Below are 16,434 nucleotides of genomic sequence, written 5' to 3'. Positions count from 1 at the left end.
GTGCGCGTCTTGAACCTGTGTATGCGTGGACGAGCAAGGGTGAGGGTGTCTGGGATCGCGGGGACGTGAACCCGCATTCTTCTGAGTGGCTTGATAGAGTGGGTGAAGCTCGGAAGGACCCACTGGGCCGCTAGGATGAGCCCACCTGCGACAGAGGGGCGGGGCTAGTCAGCTAGTGCTCACCAGGCTCTTGATTCGCAGGCAGTGGGGCAGGGATTCTCTGGAGCAGCTTTGTGGGCAGCACAATCTGGGCTCCGGCTGGGCTGCGCCATCTCTGCCCACCCTACCCCTCGCCCGCCAATGAGCTACCAAGCCTGGCCTGGCTTGTCAGCCTCCTGCCTGCAAACACCCTTTTGCCTTTCTGACCAGCAGCTTTCCCTTTGCCTGCTTCAGTTCTATTGCTCCTGATCCCTTCTTCCCTCACCCTTTCCTTCACAGATGAGGACCCTGAAGCCCGGAGGTGCAGTAATTCACCCAAGGCCATATGACTACTGGTGGCAGAGCTGTAATGGAATCCTGGGACAGTAAAGGAGCAAGCCCAAAGTCACTCCTTATTAGAAGGTGGTGATGACATTGCTGCCAAGCTGCCCTTTTATGCTCATAGAGCAAGGTCACACTGACACTCCAGGATCTCCACCCTCCTGAGGTCTTGTTTTGAATACGAGGATGCTCTCTCCTTTTGTCCTTAGAGCTTCCAGGTCTAGGTCTGCAGGAGAGCACTGCCTTCCCAGTTACACAGGGGCCCTGACCTGGAAGCTTGAAGGGGTAAGGAAGGCATTGGGGTTAGTAGGATGAGTCCAAGATTATGTGGGGGCACAGGACAGGGACCTCAGGTCAGATTTGGGCCCTTGTAAGGGAACTGGCTGGGGCATGGGAAGCAGCAAGGTATAGACAGGGTTTAACTGGCTAGCTATATGGCTCTGACTTTAGGCAAAGCCCTGCCTTTCTCAGGCTTGTCATCTGCAAAACAGGGACCAAAGAGTTTTGTAGTTTAGAGATTCTCCGACCTGTGAAAATAAAAGATGAGCATTGAGAAACAAACCCCAGCTGCAGAATGGTAGCTACCTGACTTGACTTCTGCATGCCTCCTGAGAAGCTGGTCCTAATATTTGTGTCTGTGGGCATGAATTTGCCTTGGGACCGCTGGATTTTTTTTTTCTCAAGTCAACCCCAAACAGTGCTGTTCCTTTTGAGTTGCCACTCCAGGATCCTGAAGATATTTTCCCTCCATCAGATTGAGTCCATAGTATTTTGCCCATTGAATAGGTAGTGCTGTGAGAATCAGAGAGATCCCATGGCTTCCTCAAGGTCACCTGGTCCAGCCATAATTAGATTCAAGTTCTGATGACCTTGTAGGTGATGCTATCATAAGGTCTACTGGGACTATTGAGGAGGGGGTGGAGATTGCCCTGGAGTTATCTTTAGAGGTAGGAGGCTGGCTGCTCCAGGGGGCTGTAAGGTCCCCTGCCCTGGGGCCCAGATCACACTTCCAGCTGATTACTGGCTATGGCAGGGTCTATAACCTCCCCAATTAGCCAGGGGCCAGGTCCAGGGCCTTTCTGATAACCTGAGCTCCAGTGGCAGCCGTCCTGGGGCCAGCTTATCTGGGCTTTCTGATCCTTCCCCTTCCCCCACATACTCCAAGAGTTGCCCTGACTGTGAGCAGATGAATAACCAGATTGTCTTGCAAGCTCAGCCAGCAAGTCCAGCCCTACACCCACCACTTTCCCTGACTGGAGGAGGCCACAGCTGTTTTGCCCCTACTGGAGGGGAAGGGCTGGGCCAGGGAGGACTCCTGACTCCAAGGTGCTCTGCTGGTTCCCTGCATGGCTGAGAGCTCCCGGGAGCAAGGTCTTCACCCTATCCACATGCCCCGGGGTGGGTACAAAGGGGCTCATGCTTCCTAGAACTTCTGTTCACAGCCCCAGAGAGCCAGGCCACAGGCAGTATACACAGGGAGCCTGGTGACATCCTCTTCCCTTTTGACTGAAATGCTACCTTAGCTGGGGGCTGGGGCCATGCCTGGCATGTCAGTGTCTCCAGTGCAACCCATTCCTGCAGCACCTGCCACTGGCTGTGCCCAGGCCTGCTTGTATTTCCAGAATACCTCACTCTGGCTCAGGGTTTCTCACTCCACAGGAGCCCAGGCAGGAGGGACCATCTCCTCAGCCTACAGAGTCTAGTGTGATGTGGGTCTCTTCTCCCCACATGCCCAAATGATCTCATGGAGGGGACTGCAGATTAAGTCTCTCAGGCACCAGGAATGGGATGGGGTGTGTGAAGGGGGCAGGGGCCCTGGAGGAAGATGGGAAGTTCTGCTTGTCTGTGAACACAACCCTTCTACAACTGTTCCATTAAACTTCACCTCAAACCACACCTGGCTCAGTGGGTTTTCTTCAATCCTCCAAGGCCTCGATGGGATCTCTCAGAAGTGTGGGCCAGGGAAGAGGGATTAGAACTGGCCTCAATCGCCCTGCTCAACACCTTCTCATTCACTCACCTCTTCTCCTTGTCACAATTCACTTAGGGAAGAGGGAGGGAACACAATCAGGACTTGCCATCTGAGGTCCCAGCCAGGTTTCATGGAATACCCACCCTCACCTAGCTGCCCTCCCATCTTCTGACCTTGAAAAGAGGCAATTTGAAGGTGTCCTGAAGGCAAGGCCAGGGTCTTGACCAAGCTCTCTTCTCAGTAACCAACATATAGGTCAGGCCTTGATGGCCTCCAACAGGGAGGGTCCATGCCTGGTGCCCCCAGAACTCACTTGCTCTGGTAAGAGGCGAAGAGTTTGAAGAATGGACTAAAATTAGGCCCCACCCCAACTTCAGAGCAGATCCTCCTCCCCCTGCCTGCCCCTCACTGGCTTCTCCCACTGTAGCACATGTGGGGTACACTGTGAGCCGGGGCACATGGTCAAGCTCACAGTACTCTGTTGAGCATTTGGCGAGGACCCTGACCCTAATAACTCAGGAATGGACACCAATTGCAGCGTGATTTATTGGACAAGACGTGCACTTTTCAACAGGGCCTCAGTAACCACAGTTTCCTTCACTGAACAGCACAGGACCAGGGTAAAAGGGCTTAAAGATAAGAAAGATAAATTCTTCCCATGAGTTGATGGGGAAAGCATCCTCCCCTATTACTCTGGGCCTCAGTTCACCCCATACTGGAGGGGAGCTGAGCAAGGGACGCCGGGGGCAGTGTGTATCACAGCCTGAAGTGGGCTGGGGCCGAGACTATCCACTCAGGGCCAAAATACCCAGCTGGACCATCCACCCTCTCCCCACTCAGGCCCCAAGATCTGGCCACTGTTCCAGGCCCCTGTGGGTATGGTTAGAAAATACAAAAGCGGATCCAATGCAGGACATCATGTGCAAATGGAGAAGGGGACTGAGCTTCCGCAGTCTTTCTTGGCCACAACCCCCACTGACGGGAACAGTAGAGGTCAGGATGCGCTGAGGTGCTTTAGAGAAGGGTCTCTTCTCAATCCAGGTAGGATGGGGGACTGTTGTCACTAAGCTTGGGGAACGTGGTTGATGAAAGAGGAGCAGACTGAAGGGCAGGACCAGAGGGGGGCTTCTCCCCCTCCCTCCAGTGGGTGAGTGGGCCGGCCAGTTGGAAGCAGGTTGCTGGTACCTACGGGAAGCCGGTGGGAAAGAGGCTGAGGGGCTGGCTCTCATTGGTGGGGAGCGGAGATCGGTAGCCATCAAAATTTCTGGGGATGCTGCCGCTGGTGGAACCTGAGCTGTTACTCAGAGTCTCGATGCTTCCCTCTCGCTGAAGTTCTGCAAGACAGAGCAGAGGGCCAGGCCTGGTCAGAGGAGGGAGCAGGGGGAGCAGGCAGACCCTGGGCCAGGCTGCTCACCTTGAGGCACCATTCTGGGTCCACTCACATCCTTCTGCAGGGGAGCTCCTACCTGCTCCCCAGAAGGGCCAGGTGGCAGCTCAGGTCACAGAGAGGCTCAGCCAGGGAATGGAGAAGCCCCCTTGGCTGGCAGACTCATTTTAGACCTTAGTCTTTTCTTTCCCTCATTGTGGGGAAGCCTGTTAGGCTATAAGTTCTGCCACACTGATGGTCGACAACACTGTTATTCATGGGGCATGGGCCAGTGCCTGCCCACATACTCATGCTCAGCCAGCATGCTCCTCCAGCTCCACAGCGTCTGCAATCCTGGATCTACAGGTGACGAGAAGCCAGGACTGCAGCTTCCCAGCCTGATCTGTTTCTATTTCTCCTTTCCGGTCCCACCTGTCCCTGGAGCTTCTGCCCCAGCTTAGCCATTATTTGTTCACTCGTTCTCACTCACACAATTTGTCTGCTGGTCAGGCCTTGGTTCATCCTTGATACCTTCTGGAAAGTGTCCTGTTTTTCTGTAGGAGGGAATGCTTGGCTAGAGGGGGGCCCTATTCCCAGGGAGAGAGGGTCTCTCCTTGCCTGAGTGCTTCCCTTCTCCCTTCCTCTCAGCCTTCAAATCTCCTAAAGGCCTCTCAAAACGGACATGTTTAGCCAACTTGTAAAGCATGCAGGAAGCACCTAGCTCCTCTCCTTCCCTGGCCTCTGCACATCCATACTGCCATCTTGAATTCGGCAGTCTGAACCGTTTCATTCAACTATTAGCACCTTAACTGACCCACCCAAGGCAGCAATGGGGTAAGGAGTTGGGAGCAGGATCCCTGCTTGTTGAATCCAAGGAGAAAGGAAGCACTTCTTGGCTTTCTGCAGATGACCGGGTTCTGTTCCTTGTTAGTTCTTTCGTGTGGGCACACATGCCTGGACAGTCTCTAGAGTCTTCCCCAGCCTGAGATACGGCCTGCAGCCTAGGCTTCTCCAAGGCACACCAGCCTGTGACTATGGGGTCTTGCCTATCCACCTCAAAGCAGGCACCAGAAACAACATGGTGTGCCCAACATTACACTTGCCTGGTCTGGCTTGAGACCTTGATCTCTAGCCTGCACCCGCTCCAGGTGCATGGCCCCCACTCCACCATACAAAGTACAGCTTTGGTGAGGGAATGAGTGTGTTGTGGTCTTCACTCCTGGGCTGGTCATCACCAGTTTGCCAGGAACTTTATAACCACTGACCCTCCTGCTCTGGAGGCCACCTATCCCTGACAAGCACCGAGGCTGCCTAGCAGCCGCAGCCACAGAGTGGGGTAGGAACAAGGAAGGCACCTGGGTCAGATGTTAGGGGCACTTGCACTGCACAGCCTTGGTGGACCTGGGCCTAGTCTGGGACATGAGCATGTAGGGACACTGGCTATCTCTCAGCAGTTTGCAGGCAGTGGAAGGAGTGGGACTGTGGACGTAGGCCGAGGGCCTGGCTGTAGTCCCTGATCTCCAAGAGACACCAGTTGCCCTTAGGGCTTTGATCCTGGGAAAGTCAAGAGATATCTGGGTATAAATAAAAAACAAGGCAAGAGGTTACTCATTCTTCAGTACCACCCTAACCTGGGTACAGGCTATCACACCACAAGAGGGAGAGGATGGAAAAGCAAAGAGTAGACCCTGGACATTCTATAGGAAGCTTCAGACTCCAAGAGAGACCCTCCATTCCCTTCTTTAGCCACAAGCAAGCCAAGAGTTTGGGGGAGACCTCTGAGGTTACCACTTTGTTTCAGAGGCCCATGCCCTCCTGCGCGGCTGTCCTGGCACTAGGGGGCGCTGACAGCAGGGCCAGGAGGGCAAGAGAAGAGCATGGCAGGAGCAAGAAAAGCACAGGCTTCCTTGAGATCTGGACACCAGGCTGAGGAAGAAAGGAGCAGAAAAGGCCACTAGTATGGGGAAGGGTGGCCCTGTTTCCGAGCAGAGGGACAGTCCCAACAGTCTTGATGCAAAATGCGACACATCCACACTAAGGAAGGTGAGGAAATTGTAGCCCAGGACCAAGCGTGGGACTGCACCACCCTTGGTGTCAGTCCCCAGCAACACCCTCAGCAGCCTCAGTGACCCCACCACACATCTGAGCGGACGCACCCCACATTCATCATGTGACTATAAAATGAATTTGCTGCTCTGGGGGCCAGGTACAGCCTGAGCTTCCTAGCTCAAAATTTTCTCCTTGCTTAGGCCTGGGTAAGAGGGAGATGGGCATGCCTCTCCCTCACCCCCACATCCTGGGGTAACCAGGGCTCTGCTGACTTGTTTCCTGTACACCTCATCACTGCTACTGCCCTGGTGTTGCCCACCTGGGCTCCTGACCTCCAGACCTCACCCTCGCACCTACCCCCACAGCAAGGCACAGTGGTCTGTGCACAAATCTCTCTTGCTTTTCATCTGCTTAAAGACCATCAGTGAACCCTCATGGTCCCCAGGATAAGGTCTAACCTCCCCAGCTCTACCAAACAGCCTTGTATGCTCCGCCTCCCAGCATTCCACACTGTTCTGAGGAACCCAAGTAAGGAACCTGAGTAGACAGCTCTAGGCCCTTGGACCTGGGCTCCTGCGACTTCCTGTGACTGAAAAGCCTGCCAGGCTCCCTGGGCCCCAGAGTGTTTGCTCATTTTCCCAAGCATTGCATGGGTGTCTGCTCCTCTGTTGAGTACTTCCTGTTCCCATGCAGAACCCACTGTGCCCCACCAGCCTCCATGCTGACTCCTAGGCAGGCCCTCCAGTGCTCCCAAGTGTGTATTTCCTTCCAGGTGCAGAGCCCTGGGGTAGGGGTGTCTGTGCCTTAACTCTGTATTCTCCAGCAGTAAAACTACAGCCTAGAAAATAGCTGGTGCTTAAAAATCACTTGTGGAATGAATGAATGAATGAATGAATGAATGGCATGGAAGAGAAGCTGGGAAGCCATTTTCCAGCATAAAGCAATAGGAAAAGGTCCTGGGATAGTGTCCTAGGTACTTTCCTTTGTGCCTCTGTCAAACCCCTTGTCTCTTCTTTCCACTAAAGACAGAAGAGTGAGCATGTGAGAACGGGGCATGAAGGAGGGGTGCACGCAGGATCCCCCCTTGGAGTCATCCCAGCTGCCCAGCCCTAGGAGCAAGCGGCAAATGGAAACATGTGGCCTTACCTTCCTCCATCCCGAACGCATGCTTTGTTACTGTTGGGTTGCTCACGGACGCTGGGCTGTTGGCATTGTTTTTTTTTTCCTTTTTTTTTCCCTTTTGAAAAGAAAAGCATTGAGGAATCTTTTTGGAAAAGATATGGACAATGATCGAGAAGTACACTGATCTCTGCAAGCAGGTGGAGAGGGTGTGAGGAGGCATGGGGGTGTCACACTGGGAAAAGGGTAAGCTGGCAGCAGAATCCTGCAATCAAGGACAGTGACATGCATATGTGAACAGCTGGAGACTGACAGGTCTTGAGAGTCCCAGAGATGGAACTGTTGTGACCCTTTCAGCATGGGGGGTGGGGGAAGAGGAGTCACACATTGAGCATGAGAACAGTTTTGGGAAGGGCGGAAGATGGGAACCTATGGTCCATGCAGTGCCAGATGAGGCCCCATGCAGGTAGGTTTTGGGGAGAGGAAGGGGGAGGAGATAGGCTGCCCAGTTTCCAGTGACACCTTGGACCTTTTGACTTTGCAGCCAGCACAGGCTGCTGCCCTCCTCCCCATCCCCAAGTCCCCCATCTTTGGGCAGCTCTCCTGGTATGGAGATAAACTTGTGGAAGAGTCCACCAGAAACCTACTGGGCCCCAGGAGAGCAGGTTGGCAACTCTGCGATTGGAGGAACATTCCCATCAGCCTCCCCGATAAAGGCATGGAGGTTCTGGCTGTCGGGGATAGTGAGCTCTAAGAGAGCTTGTTCTGCAGTCCCGAGGTGGGGGCAGGGAATGAGGAGTAATCCCCAGAGAAATGCCTGGACCAGACATAAGAAAATCTGAATGTGACCTCACATTCTCCAGGGGCTTGGTGCTCCTGGGAGGTGGGTGCCAAATCCCCAACTTCCAGAGAGCAAAACCAAGGATGAAGAGGAAGCCACTGGCCTTGGGGTTTGTTACCACCTGAGGGGAAGTGGTCCCAGGGAAGGACACACGACCCTGACTGACACCCCCAGGCACCATTAAACCTGGCCCCACCACTGATTATATTCACCCATCCCTGCTGCCTCTTCCTGGAAAACTGGCTTTGGACCCACAGCTGCCCCTCCACATCATGGGCTGGGATGGGACTGCCACATGGGGTAGAGATAAAGGGAGAAACAGCAACGAAAAGGGAGGAGTCTCTGTTCTTACAAAGCAAAGGGATGAGAAAAGTTGGATCCTCATTTCATTCCACCACATACACAGCCTGCCAAACTTCAAAGGTATCAGAGGGGCAGAGAGGGGTGGCTGGACTTAGGTACAAGTGACCCTGGTTACCTGGGAGTGTATGTGGAGGAAGACACAAGGGAGGGTCATGCTCAGTCTGAGGAAGTAGAACATGACTGCCTACAACTGAATATCCCCCTGCCCCTCACCACGCAGTGGGGTACCTCGCCTCCCTGACCATGGCAGAGATGAGCAGAGATGCTCCTGGGAGTTGTGGGTGGGAGCTCGTGAGCAGCATTGTGCTGGGGGCAGATGGTACACCAGCCACATAACCGTGGTCTGATTCCCTTATTCCCTGGCAAGGGTGTGAGCTGCTGAGGGCACAAGGCCCGAGTGAGAGCTGGGACAAGCTGGGGAAGCCCAAGTGGGTAGGGGACCCCAGCAGAGGCCCACACTTTGAAGTCCAACCTTGGCCTGGGTGTTCATTGGACAGGCCAACCCTCAGACCCTGGGGGCACCGTGGAGAATCTCTCTAGGGGATTTAGAACGAAGTCTGTTTCTGGGGGTCAGGGAGAACAGTGCTGTGCGTGTTTGGGAAGAGGGTGCCTGGGCGCGGGCTCAGGCTCAGCCTCGGGGCAGCCCTGGCACTTCCGCCACCACAAAAGGAGCAGCGCCTACTGCCTGACCCCTCCAGTTTCCTCCAAGGCTCCAGCCAGCCTTGCTCTGTGAGCGTCAAGATGCTGCTCATTAAAGGGATTAGCAGAGCACTTTTATTGGGCCCTGGCTGCAGCCGCACACCCCAGTCCTAAACTAACCACCCACGCTGCCTGGTGGGAGTGGGATTAGATCTTGTGAGAGGAGTCTGCCTGTCCCACAGCCACGCCCACTTCCGGCTATGCTGGGGTGGGGGAGGCTTGCCCCCCCCCCCCCCCCCCGTCCACTCCCCACCCACAGCCTCCACCAGGCTGAGAAGGTGGGCGGAGGTTAGTGGAAGGTTCTGCACAGGTTAGTGGAAACAGTCTAGGGAAGAGACTGAGAGTGCAGGCTCCCGCCATCTGCTTCTGGGAGACTGGGCAAATTACTCAAGTCTCTGTGCCTCAAGGTTCCTGAATGTGAGGCTAACAATGTCTGCTTCATAGCCTGGTTGTAAGAATGAAATTAAATAATGCATGTAGAGCGCATCACAAAGTGCTTAAAGATTCCAGTCAGCAAATGTGAGTTACTATTATTGTTGCAATCGAATTAGTCATTGCGATTATCCACAGGACTTCAAGGTCCCTCCCCTGTCTCCTTCCCCAGCAGGTGTCTCTGCCACCCAGGCCCCTACCACCTCAGCCCCCCACTGGAGCCTGGGGCAGATTCTTTTTAATCTAGAAATAGCCTAGGGAGGTAGATGGCAGATATGTGTTTACAGCTTTTCATTTCCCTCCTTCCTCTTTGCTAACACCCTCTTCCAAGATGGAAAATAAATTTCCAGCCCTGTTGACATGCATTGATTTTTCTCTCCTGCATCTACCTCCCAGTTCTCCCACATTAGCAGGGGCTGTGGCTGAGACCCTTGCCTGGGACGCTGGGCTGTTGGCATTGTTTTTTTTTTTTTTTTCCCTTTTGAAAAGAAAAACAGAGTGGCCAGCCACACTGCTCTGTCTTGCCCACTGCCTGGCTCAGAGGAATGCAACAGACAAAACAACCCTTCTGCTTGAGGGTTTTGGGTAGGGAGTCAGGTGTGTCTGTATGTGTAGTCCTCTCCTTAAAAAGGTAGAATTTTTAGGGCTGGGGTTGTAGCTCAGCAGTGGAGTGCTCATCTAGCACATGTGAGGCCCTGGGTTCGATCCTTAGCACCACATAAAAATAAATAACATAAAGGTGTTGTGTTCAACTACAACTAAAAAATAAATATTAAAAAAAAAGGAGTTAGAATTTTCAGCATCTTCCCTTGGTATATGGTAAAGACACCAGGGGACCACAGGACTGTCAATAAGTCCTGCAAATTGGTTCAAATGGGGTCTGTCCTAAGCAAGCAATTTTGTCAGCAAGAGGCCTGCTTACAGGCCCTGGAACCAGCTATGCAAAATGGCACTTGGAGAGAGAAGGGCTAGGGGATGGGGAGGCATGAGTACATCTTGTGGGGGCTAAGCAGGGTCAGAAGCTTCCTGGGGCTAGAACCTGGAGAGCTGGCCCAGACACTAGCTAGAAAAGGTGACCCTGGAAGACATGGCTAGGGGCTGCTTGTCTTATACCAGTCCAGGGTCTAGAAACTGCTACTGTCTCTTGGAGAATGGCTGAGGAAGTGGGGGCCTGTTCAGAGAGACCCGGATGGAGCAGGCTTAGACTGCCCCACTGTCAGAGACCACACTCAGGCAGGAGCCAGCCTCAGCCCCCAAGGCACTTTTTAGGCAACAGTTAAAGGAGGCAGCCTACAGGGAGGCCTCACTTTTCTGGAACTCTGCATACCCACCTCTGAGCCGCCTGGCTCTCCTACGCCTTCCCTCCTCATGCCCTCTCCAGGCTTCCCCCTCAGGAATCTAACTCAGGCTTCAGAACTTACAGCGATGCCAACAGACTAGGGGTTCTCTTTGTCCACTCCCAGGAGGTCTTGGGAGGCTGGGGCTGAGGCTAGAGAGGTCTGAGACAGGAGTCATCTTTCTCCTCCAGCAGGGAGGGGCTTTTGTTCCCTTGCCAGGCATGGGAAGGGGGCAGCTTCTGGAAGCTGATGTGAGGATGAAAAGGCTCCTCCTATTCTGATCACAGGAATCCTGCTTTGTGCTGCTGGAACCAGGAAGCAGATGAGAAGCAGGCCTGGCTCTGGCCTGCGCTCTCTTGGGCTTACCACCCAGGGTCTGAGTTCAGACCCCTGGCCAACTGATGCCACAGACTTCCGGTGTCTCACCACACACAGCCTAGCACTCCTGAGTGCTTGCGACACCTGCCTAAGGGCTGCAGCTTGGGTCCTTCCTGGCTGGAGTCTCTTTCAACCCATGGGGCCTGCCAAGTATACTCTTTCTCCTTGCCCAGCTTTTGTTCATGACTCCTTCAGGTACTATGGCCAGAACATCGTGACGGAATGAAGTCAAGACTCCACAGCCTCTCCTGCCACCCCTGCCTCCACGATCAGCTGCCAACAGTGATTGTAAATCTTGGCTGCTTTCAGCTGAGGAATCTGGGAACTGCTTCTCTTGGCCACAAGGGGAGACCTAAAGGCCTAGAAGACTTCAGATGCTTCTGGGTATCCCTGACCCTAGAAGGTAAAAGTGGTGATCAACACTAGGAAAGGATGATGATGAAGCAGACTGTGAGATGGGCAAGCCAAGGCCTCTCTGTTCCTTAGTTTCCACCCAGAGAAACTGGGCAAAATGCACGACTCCTTCTTCCACATCCCCTCTGCCCTCTGACAGTCAAAGAGGAAAGGTTCTCAGGCTCCTAGGAACCCTGTTCACTACAGCAGGCCATTAGACAGTGGGAAGTAGCTTAGATCTTCAAATCCTTTGTGGGCCCAGTAGGGACAGGGAAGGGGGCACTATGACAGGAGATGTTGGAATATGGGGCAATAAAAGTAGCAAAGAGAGTGGGAGGGAGGGAGGCTGAAGAATGAGGACTCAGGAGATCAGGAGGGAGGCCACTCTGAGTCCTGCCCCATATTCACCAGGCCTGTCCCTTATGACCCCTATCCCCTCTCTGCTGGAACTGCCACTGTGTGTGTGTGTGTGTGTGTGTGTGTGTGTGTGTGTGTATGCACGCGCGCATACATACACATGCAGGGCACAGAGTTCCAGGCAGAGCCCTGGACTCTCCTTCACAGCCTTTGAAGCACTGGCCAGGTTAGGGTCTGGCTCCTTTTCCTAGGTCCCCTCCCAACAACATCCAGACTGCCACCTCAATCCTAGGCAGGGAAAGAATTGAATCAGTCACGCTCCACTCCCAGGAAACTCACACCATCTAAGCCTCCCCAAGTCTCAGCTTCAAAGGAGATGGCAGAAAGATCACCTGTCCAGACCACCTTGGTTGGTACCTTATGCCCTGTGACCCTCTCAGAGTCCATCATATTAGAACTCTTATTAGAACATATTAGTCCTGGCCAAGGCAGAGTAGATCCTGTCACAGCATACTGTATGTGGGGACAAAAACAGCTAAGCTGACCCAGCTCACACCTGCAGGTCCGAGGGGTCTGATGACTGGCTGAAGCCAGGCCTCAAGTCAATGAGATGCAGGAGAAGCCCTGACAGAGCTCCCTGTGGATGGTCAGGAGGACAAGGGCTGCGGAGGAGGCTGAGACATTGCTCTGGCCCCGTGCTGTCACAGACGTGCTGAATGACCTGGGCAAATCACTTTGCTTCTCATCTGCTTCGGCATCTGTTGACGGGGAGGGTGTGCTCTGGGGACCTCACTGGGTGTGTAAACCTCTAATGAGAAGAGAGTGTGATGGGGCGCCAAGAGGCACAGTGCGTGTAGAGACACTGGATGGGAGATTCTCCAGCAGTAGGGGCCCCTGCAGCCGCACAGCTCATCTGGGAGAGCTGACCTTCTTTCCTAGCTCCAGGTCCTTAACACAATACTGAGGACAGAGCCTCGGCCTTTTCAGGCTGACCGAGAGCTGAGCAGCACAGCCGACATGCCTATGGGCTTGGCGAGTGTCCAGCTGGGGGCTTTGACTTGACTTCTTTGTGTTGGGTTCTAATGAGGGGCCGGGAGGAGTCTCAGACACGGCACTCATGCCCACGGCCTGTGGTTCAGAAGAGGAAACAGAGCTTGGAAAATCTCCCTGGGAACCAGGTGCCTGGCAACTGGCTTTGACCTGCAGGTCCCCTGAAGTCCAGCCACGAAGCTTGGAAACCCCCACCCCAGCTCCCAGGCAGGGGACCTCCTGAGCTAGCCTGCAGCCTTGTGAGATAGCACAGGGCCTGCAGGCCACAGGAGAGACACTGTGCTTTGAACATTGCTGGCCGGCGGGGCCAGAGCCACATCTGGTTCTCATTCAAATGTCCAAACGTAATTAAATTCTCTACGACGCAGCGGAAGAGCTTGGTAAGATGTGGCTTTCCCCCTTTTCCAAAGAGGTTAAGAAATCACAGCCCCCTCATTCTGCAGGCAGACTCGCTGTCTTCCCTGCCACTGGTTTGTCCTGTTCTGGGCTCTTATCTGTTTTCTAGAGTTCATGGGGCCGGGGCCAGCGTGGGGCAGGCAGAGGCCCCCACCCTGCTCCACTCACCCACCTGAGAGGGTTACCAGTGGAGGCCAAAGCTGAGCAGAGTCAGCACTCTAAGGGGTGGTTGGCTGGGGGAGGGTCCTGACCCCACTCTTCCTGAAAGGGTCTCCCCCAACCTTGAGGAGATAGCCACTGTGCCAGGGCTCACCTCAGTGACACCAGATTCCTTCTACTGCTGAGATAATGGGGGTCTTATAGTACCCCACCACAGGGATGCCCTTCTTCACAGCTGCTCACAACGGGAAGTGCTTGAGAGCTATGATTCTGGAGACTTTGGGACAAGGAGCTGCCCGTGACCTGGCCTGACCCTACTGCCCAGGGCAGAGTGAGGTAATTCTGCCAAACTTCTTACTCCCCACCCCCCACACAGGGAGGAAGAACCATCTACAGACAAGGACAAGAGTGGCTTCAGAGCCCTCTCAAGGACTCCCTAGGACTTCATGTCTCACAGGAGTGCTTGTCATTTCTGGCCTGTGAGGGCTCTTAACAGGTGAAGGGACAGCAGGGTCCAAGATTCAGTTCTCTCTGAGAGGGAGGGTGTCCTGTCATTTGGAAGGACACTCACTAACCACTAACCTCAGCTTCGGTACCTCCCGGCGCCTCTCCTCAGCCTCCTGCTCAGGACTTCCACAAGGTCAAGCAGAATGTTCCCGGGATGGGCTGCTTTTCCCAGCTTCCCTACCCACCCGAGTGTCTCCAGTTTATGCTTTCTTTTTACTTAGGGATTTATGACTTTCATGGTAATGGGTTCCATTCTATTTCCTCTATGCCTATTTTTCTAATCACTGTGGTATAGGCTTTATGAGTGTTTCTTAATAAGTGGGGGGGCATTTTTTCTTTTGAAACATACTATCTTGTGAGTTAATCACTTATTGTGGGTGTGGGCTGAACAAGGGGGGGTAGGGCAAAATAGTCAAGATTCAATAGAGCCGTGCTGAGGTCTCTTTAAGACTCCTGGCCAGCTCCTGTGTTAGCACTTGCTGCTCACAAACACTCCTACCAGAGGACAGGAACTACATAGAGGCACACATGGCATTCATATGCCAAGGAATCCTTACCCAGGGAGAGAGCGCACACATGCACATGAATGTGTACGCGCACACACACAGAGGCTCATGAGAACCAAACGATCCTGGTTTCACTGACCTGGCTCTAAACACGAACAGTTTTTATAACTGTTTTCAAATATGAAGGCTTAGCAATGGATTTAACTGGTGGCACCTAGTGTCACTGCCACGCGTCTGGGAGCCTTTACATTAGTGAATAAGATTTTAAGGAAACCAACCCACTTCTTGGTCCAGTTGTCCTAGGCCAAACCTAGCAAAAGGAATGCAGTCAGGCAAGGTGTCTGACCCCCAGAGGGTCCCAACCTGTGCTGTCAAGCCCACAGGTGGCCGTGGGGAGAGAACCGGGATCCGAGTGAGCTGCTGCCCTGCCGCCTGCCCAGATGAGAGAGGCTGGGCCGGTGCTGCTTCCACAGACTGGCTGCTGGTGCCGGGGCGCTATTCATTATTCAATTCAGCTCGCTCAGATGAGCCTTTCCATTTGCTCCTCCAGGAGGAATAACAAATCTAGAAATGCAATTCCACTTTGGTGTATTAAGATATCGATTTGCCTGTCGAGTAGAAGTGCATTTGTTCTGTCAGCCCTCCTGTGGGTAGGAAGGGGTTAACCAAATGTTTATCACGAGGCTGGCTTCAGAGTTGAAAGTAATGTGATCAGTAATGAATTTTGTGTTACATTAGGTTGTATAAATGGACAGACAAGCGCAGACAACAAGTGGCCAGGAGTCGGGGCTAATCTAATGATGTAAAAATAGAGACAGCACCAATTATACCAGGGGCCAGCTCCAGGCTCCTGCAGGGACTGCAAATGAATAGGTACAAATCAAATTACTCACTAATAGACGCACTACAAGAGGGGCAGTCAATGGTAAATGCATTAGAGCCTAGTGACCTCTCTGCTCTGCACAGCAGAGTCCGAAAATTTGACTTCCATCTTCAGAGTGGGGGGCAGGGAGTGGCATTCTCAAAGAAACTCTTGTTGGGTGAAGGATGGCAACTACTCCCTATCCCACAGCAGTCCCTTGCAGAAGGTACCTCCTGTCTGAGGTGACCTCTTGCCTTCACTCCAGTGTCTCCAGAAGCCCACAGCGGGTAAGAGGGCACCCACTTGAGGACACAGAGAGCAGCAGGACAAAGCCCTCTGTGTGGGCAAAGGCAGGTTACATACCCAAACACTTCACAGCCACGTGTCTCTCAGGGGTGATGTTTTTTACTGCTACTTCAAGGGCTGTGTCTGTATTGAAAATAAAATATTTCTTTAAAGAGGATCACACAATGGACTTTTAAGAGCACAGGTTGAGTAGATATCAAAATCAGGTTTGACCACTGAGAGCTTTGCAGGTGGTGGTCACGGTCTGTTCCGAGGCGGCGTATCTGGGCTTTACAGATTTCTCAGTAGCCTGAACTGTTGTCACCCTTCCCTTCTTCCTCCTCCCAAGTCCAGTCAACCAAGTTTCTACATCCGGGCCTGCGGCACAGGTCTGGAGTAGGGAAGGAGGTGGAGGCAAAGCTGGCTTCTCAGGTGGCCCCTCAGGTTCTCTTCCCCCTCTTGGATTCCATGGATTTAAGAATCAGGTCTGAAGTTCAAAGCTGTTTAGCAGAGTGGCTAGGCTGCTTAGGGGAAGGATCATGGAGATGTGCTCGAGTGCATTAACGATATGCTCATATTTAGCTCTCAGTGGCTTGGGGATGAATAAAGTATGAAACCAAAGATGCGCCAAGCTTTCCAAGGACCAACCCCTGCTAAATGGAGGCGGGACCCCTGGAAGGCTTGGCCTCTACTTCCCCAACTGGCCCTAAGGACTGCACCAAGCAGGAATACACATCAAAGTGGAGATGGCATGCTAGTCCTGGCCAGCCGGGTCTGGAGATGAGTGGATGGTACCAGTAAAATGAGCACAGGGGGCACAAAATGGAAAAAATCAGCCTGAACAAATGAAGCAACCCGATGGTGATTCTCCCCAAACTCCATT

The 16,434-nt window shown here is 53.3% G+C and overlaps 1 protein-coding gene across 7 annotated transcripts in view; it reads right to left on the bottom strand.

The window, feature by feature from the left end:
- Positions 1–2,980: 2,980 nt before the first annotated feature.
- Positions 2,981–16,434, bottom strand: part of Bcas3 (BCAS3 microtubule associated cell migration factor) — a 583,386-nt gene continuing 569,932 nt past the window's right edge. For 2 of the 7 annotated variants that reach the window (XM_046423193.2, XM_046423194.2), the window contains 3 exons: positions 15,630–15,695; positions 7,014–7,104; positions 2,981–3,786 (listed from right to left, as the gene is read on the bottom strand). In XM_046423193.2, the coding sequence (XP_046279149.1) occupies positions 3,750–3,786; positions 7,014–7,104; positions 15,630–15,695 (194 nt within the window). In that variant the 3' untranslated portion in view covers positions 2,981–3,749. The remainder of the gene's footprint in view (positions 3,787–7,013; positions 7,105–15,629; positions 15,696–16,434) is intronic. The other 5 variants (XM_046423196.2, XM_046423198.2, XM_046423195.2 and 2 more) reach the window with 3 other exon arrangements.

Source organism: Marmota monax, unplaced genomic scaffold (genome assembly GCF_021218885.2).
Source record: "Marmota monax isolate L192 unplaced genomic scaffold, Marmota_monax_Labrador192_F-V1.1 WCK01_AAM20220418_F8-fsc00171, whole genome shotgun sequence".
NCBI classification, from domain to species: Eukaryota; Metazoa; Chordata; class Mammalia; order Rodentia; family Sciuridae; genus Marmota; species Marmota monax.
This window is presented reverse-complemented; position numbering and strand designations above follow the sequence as displayed.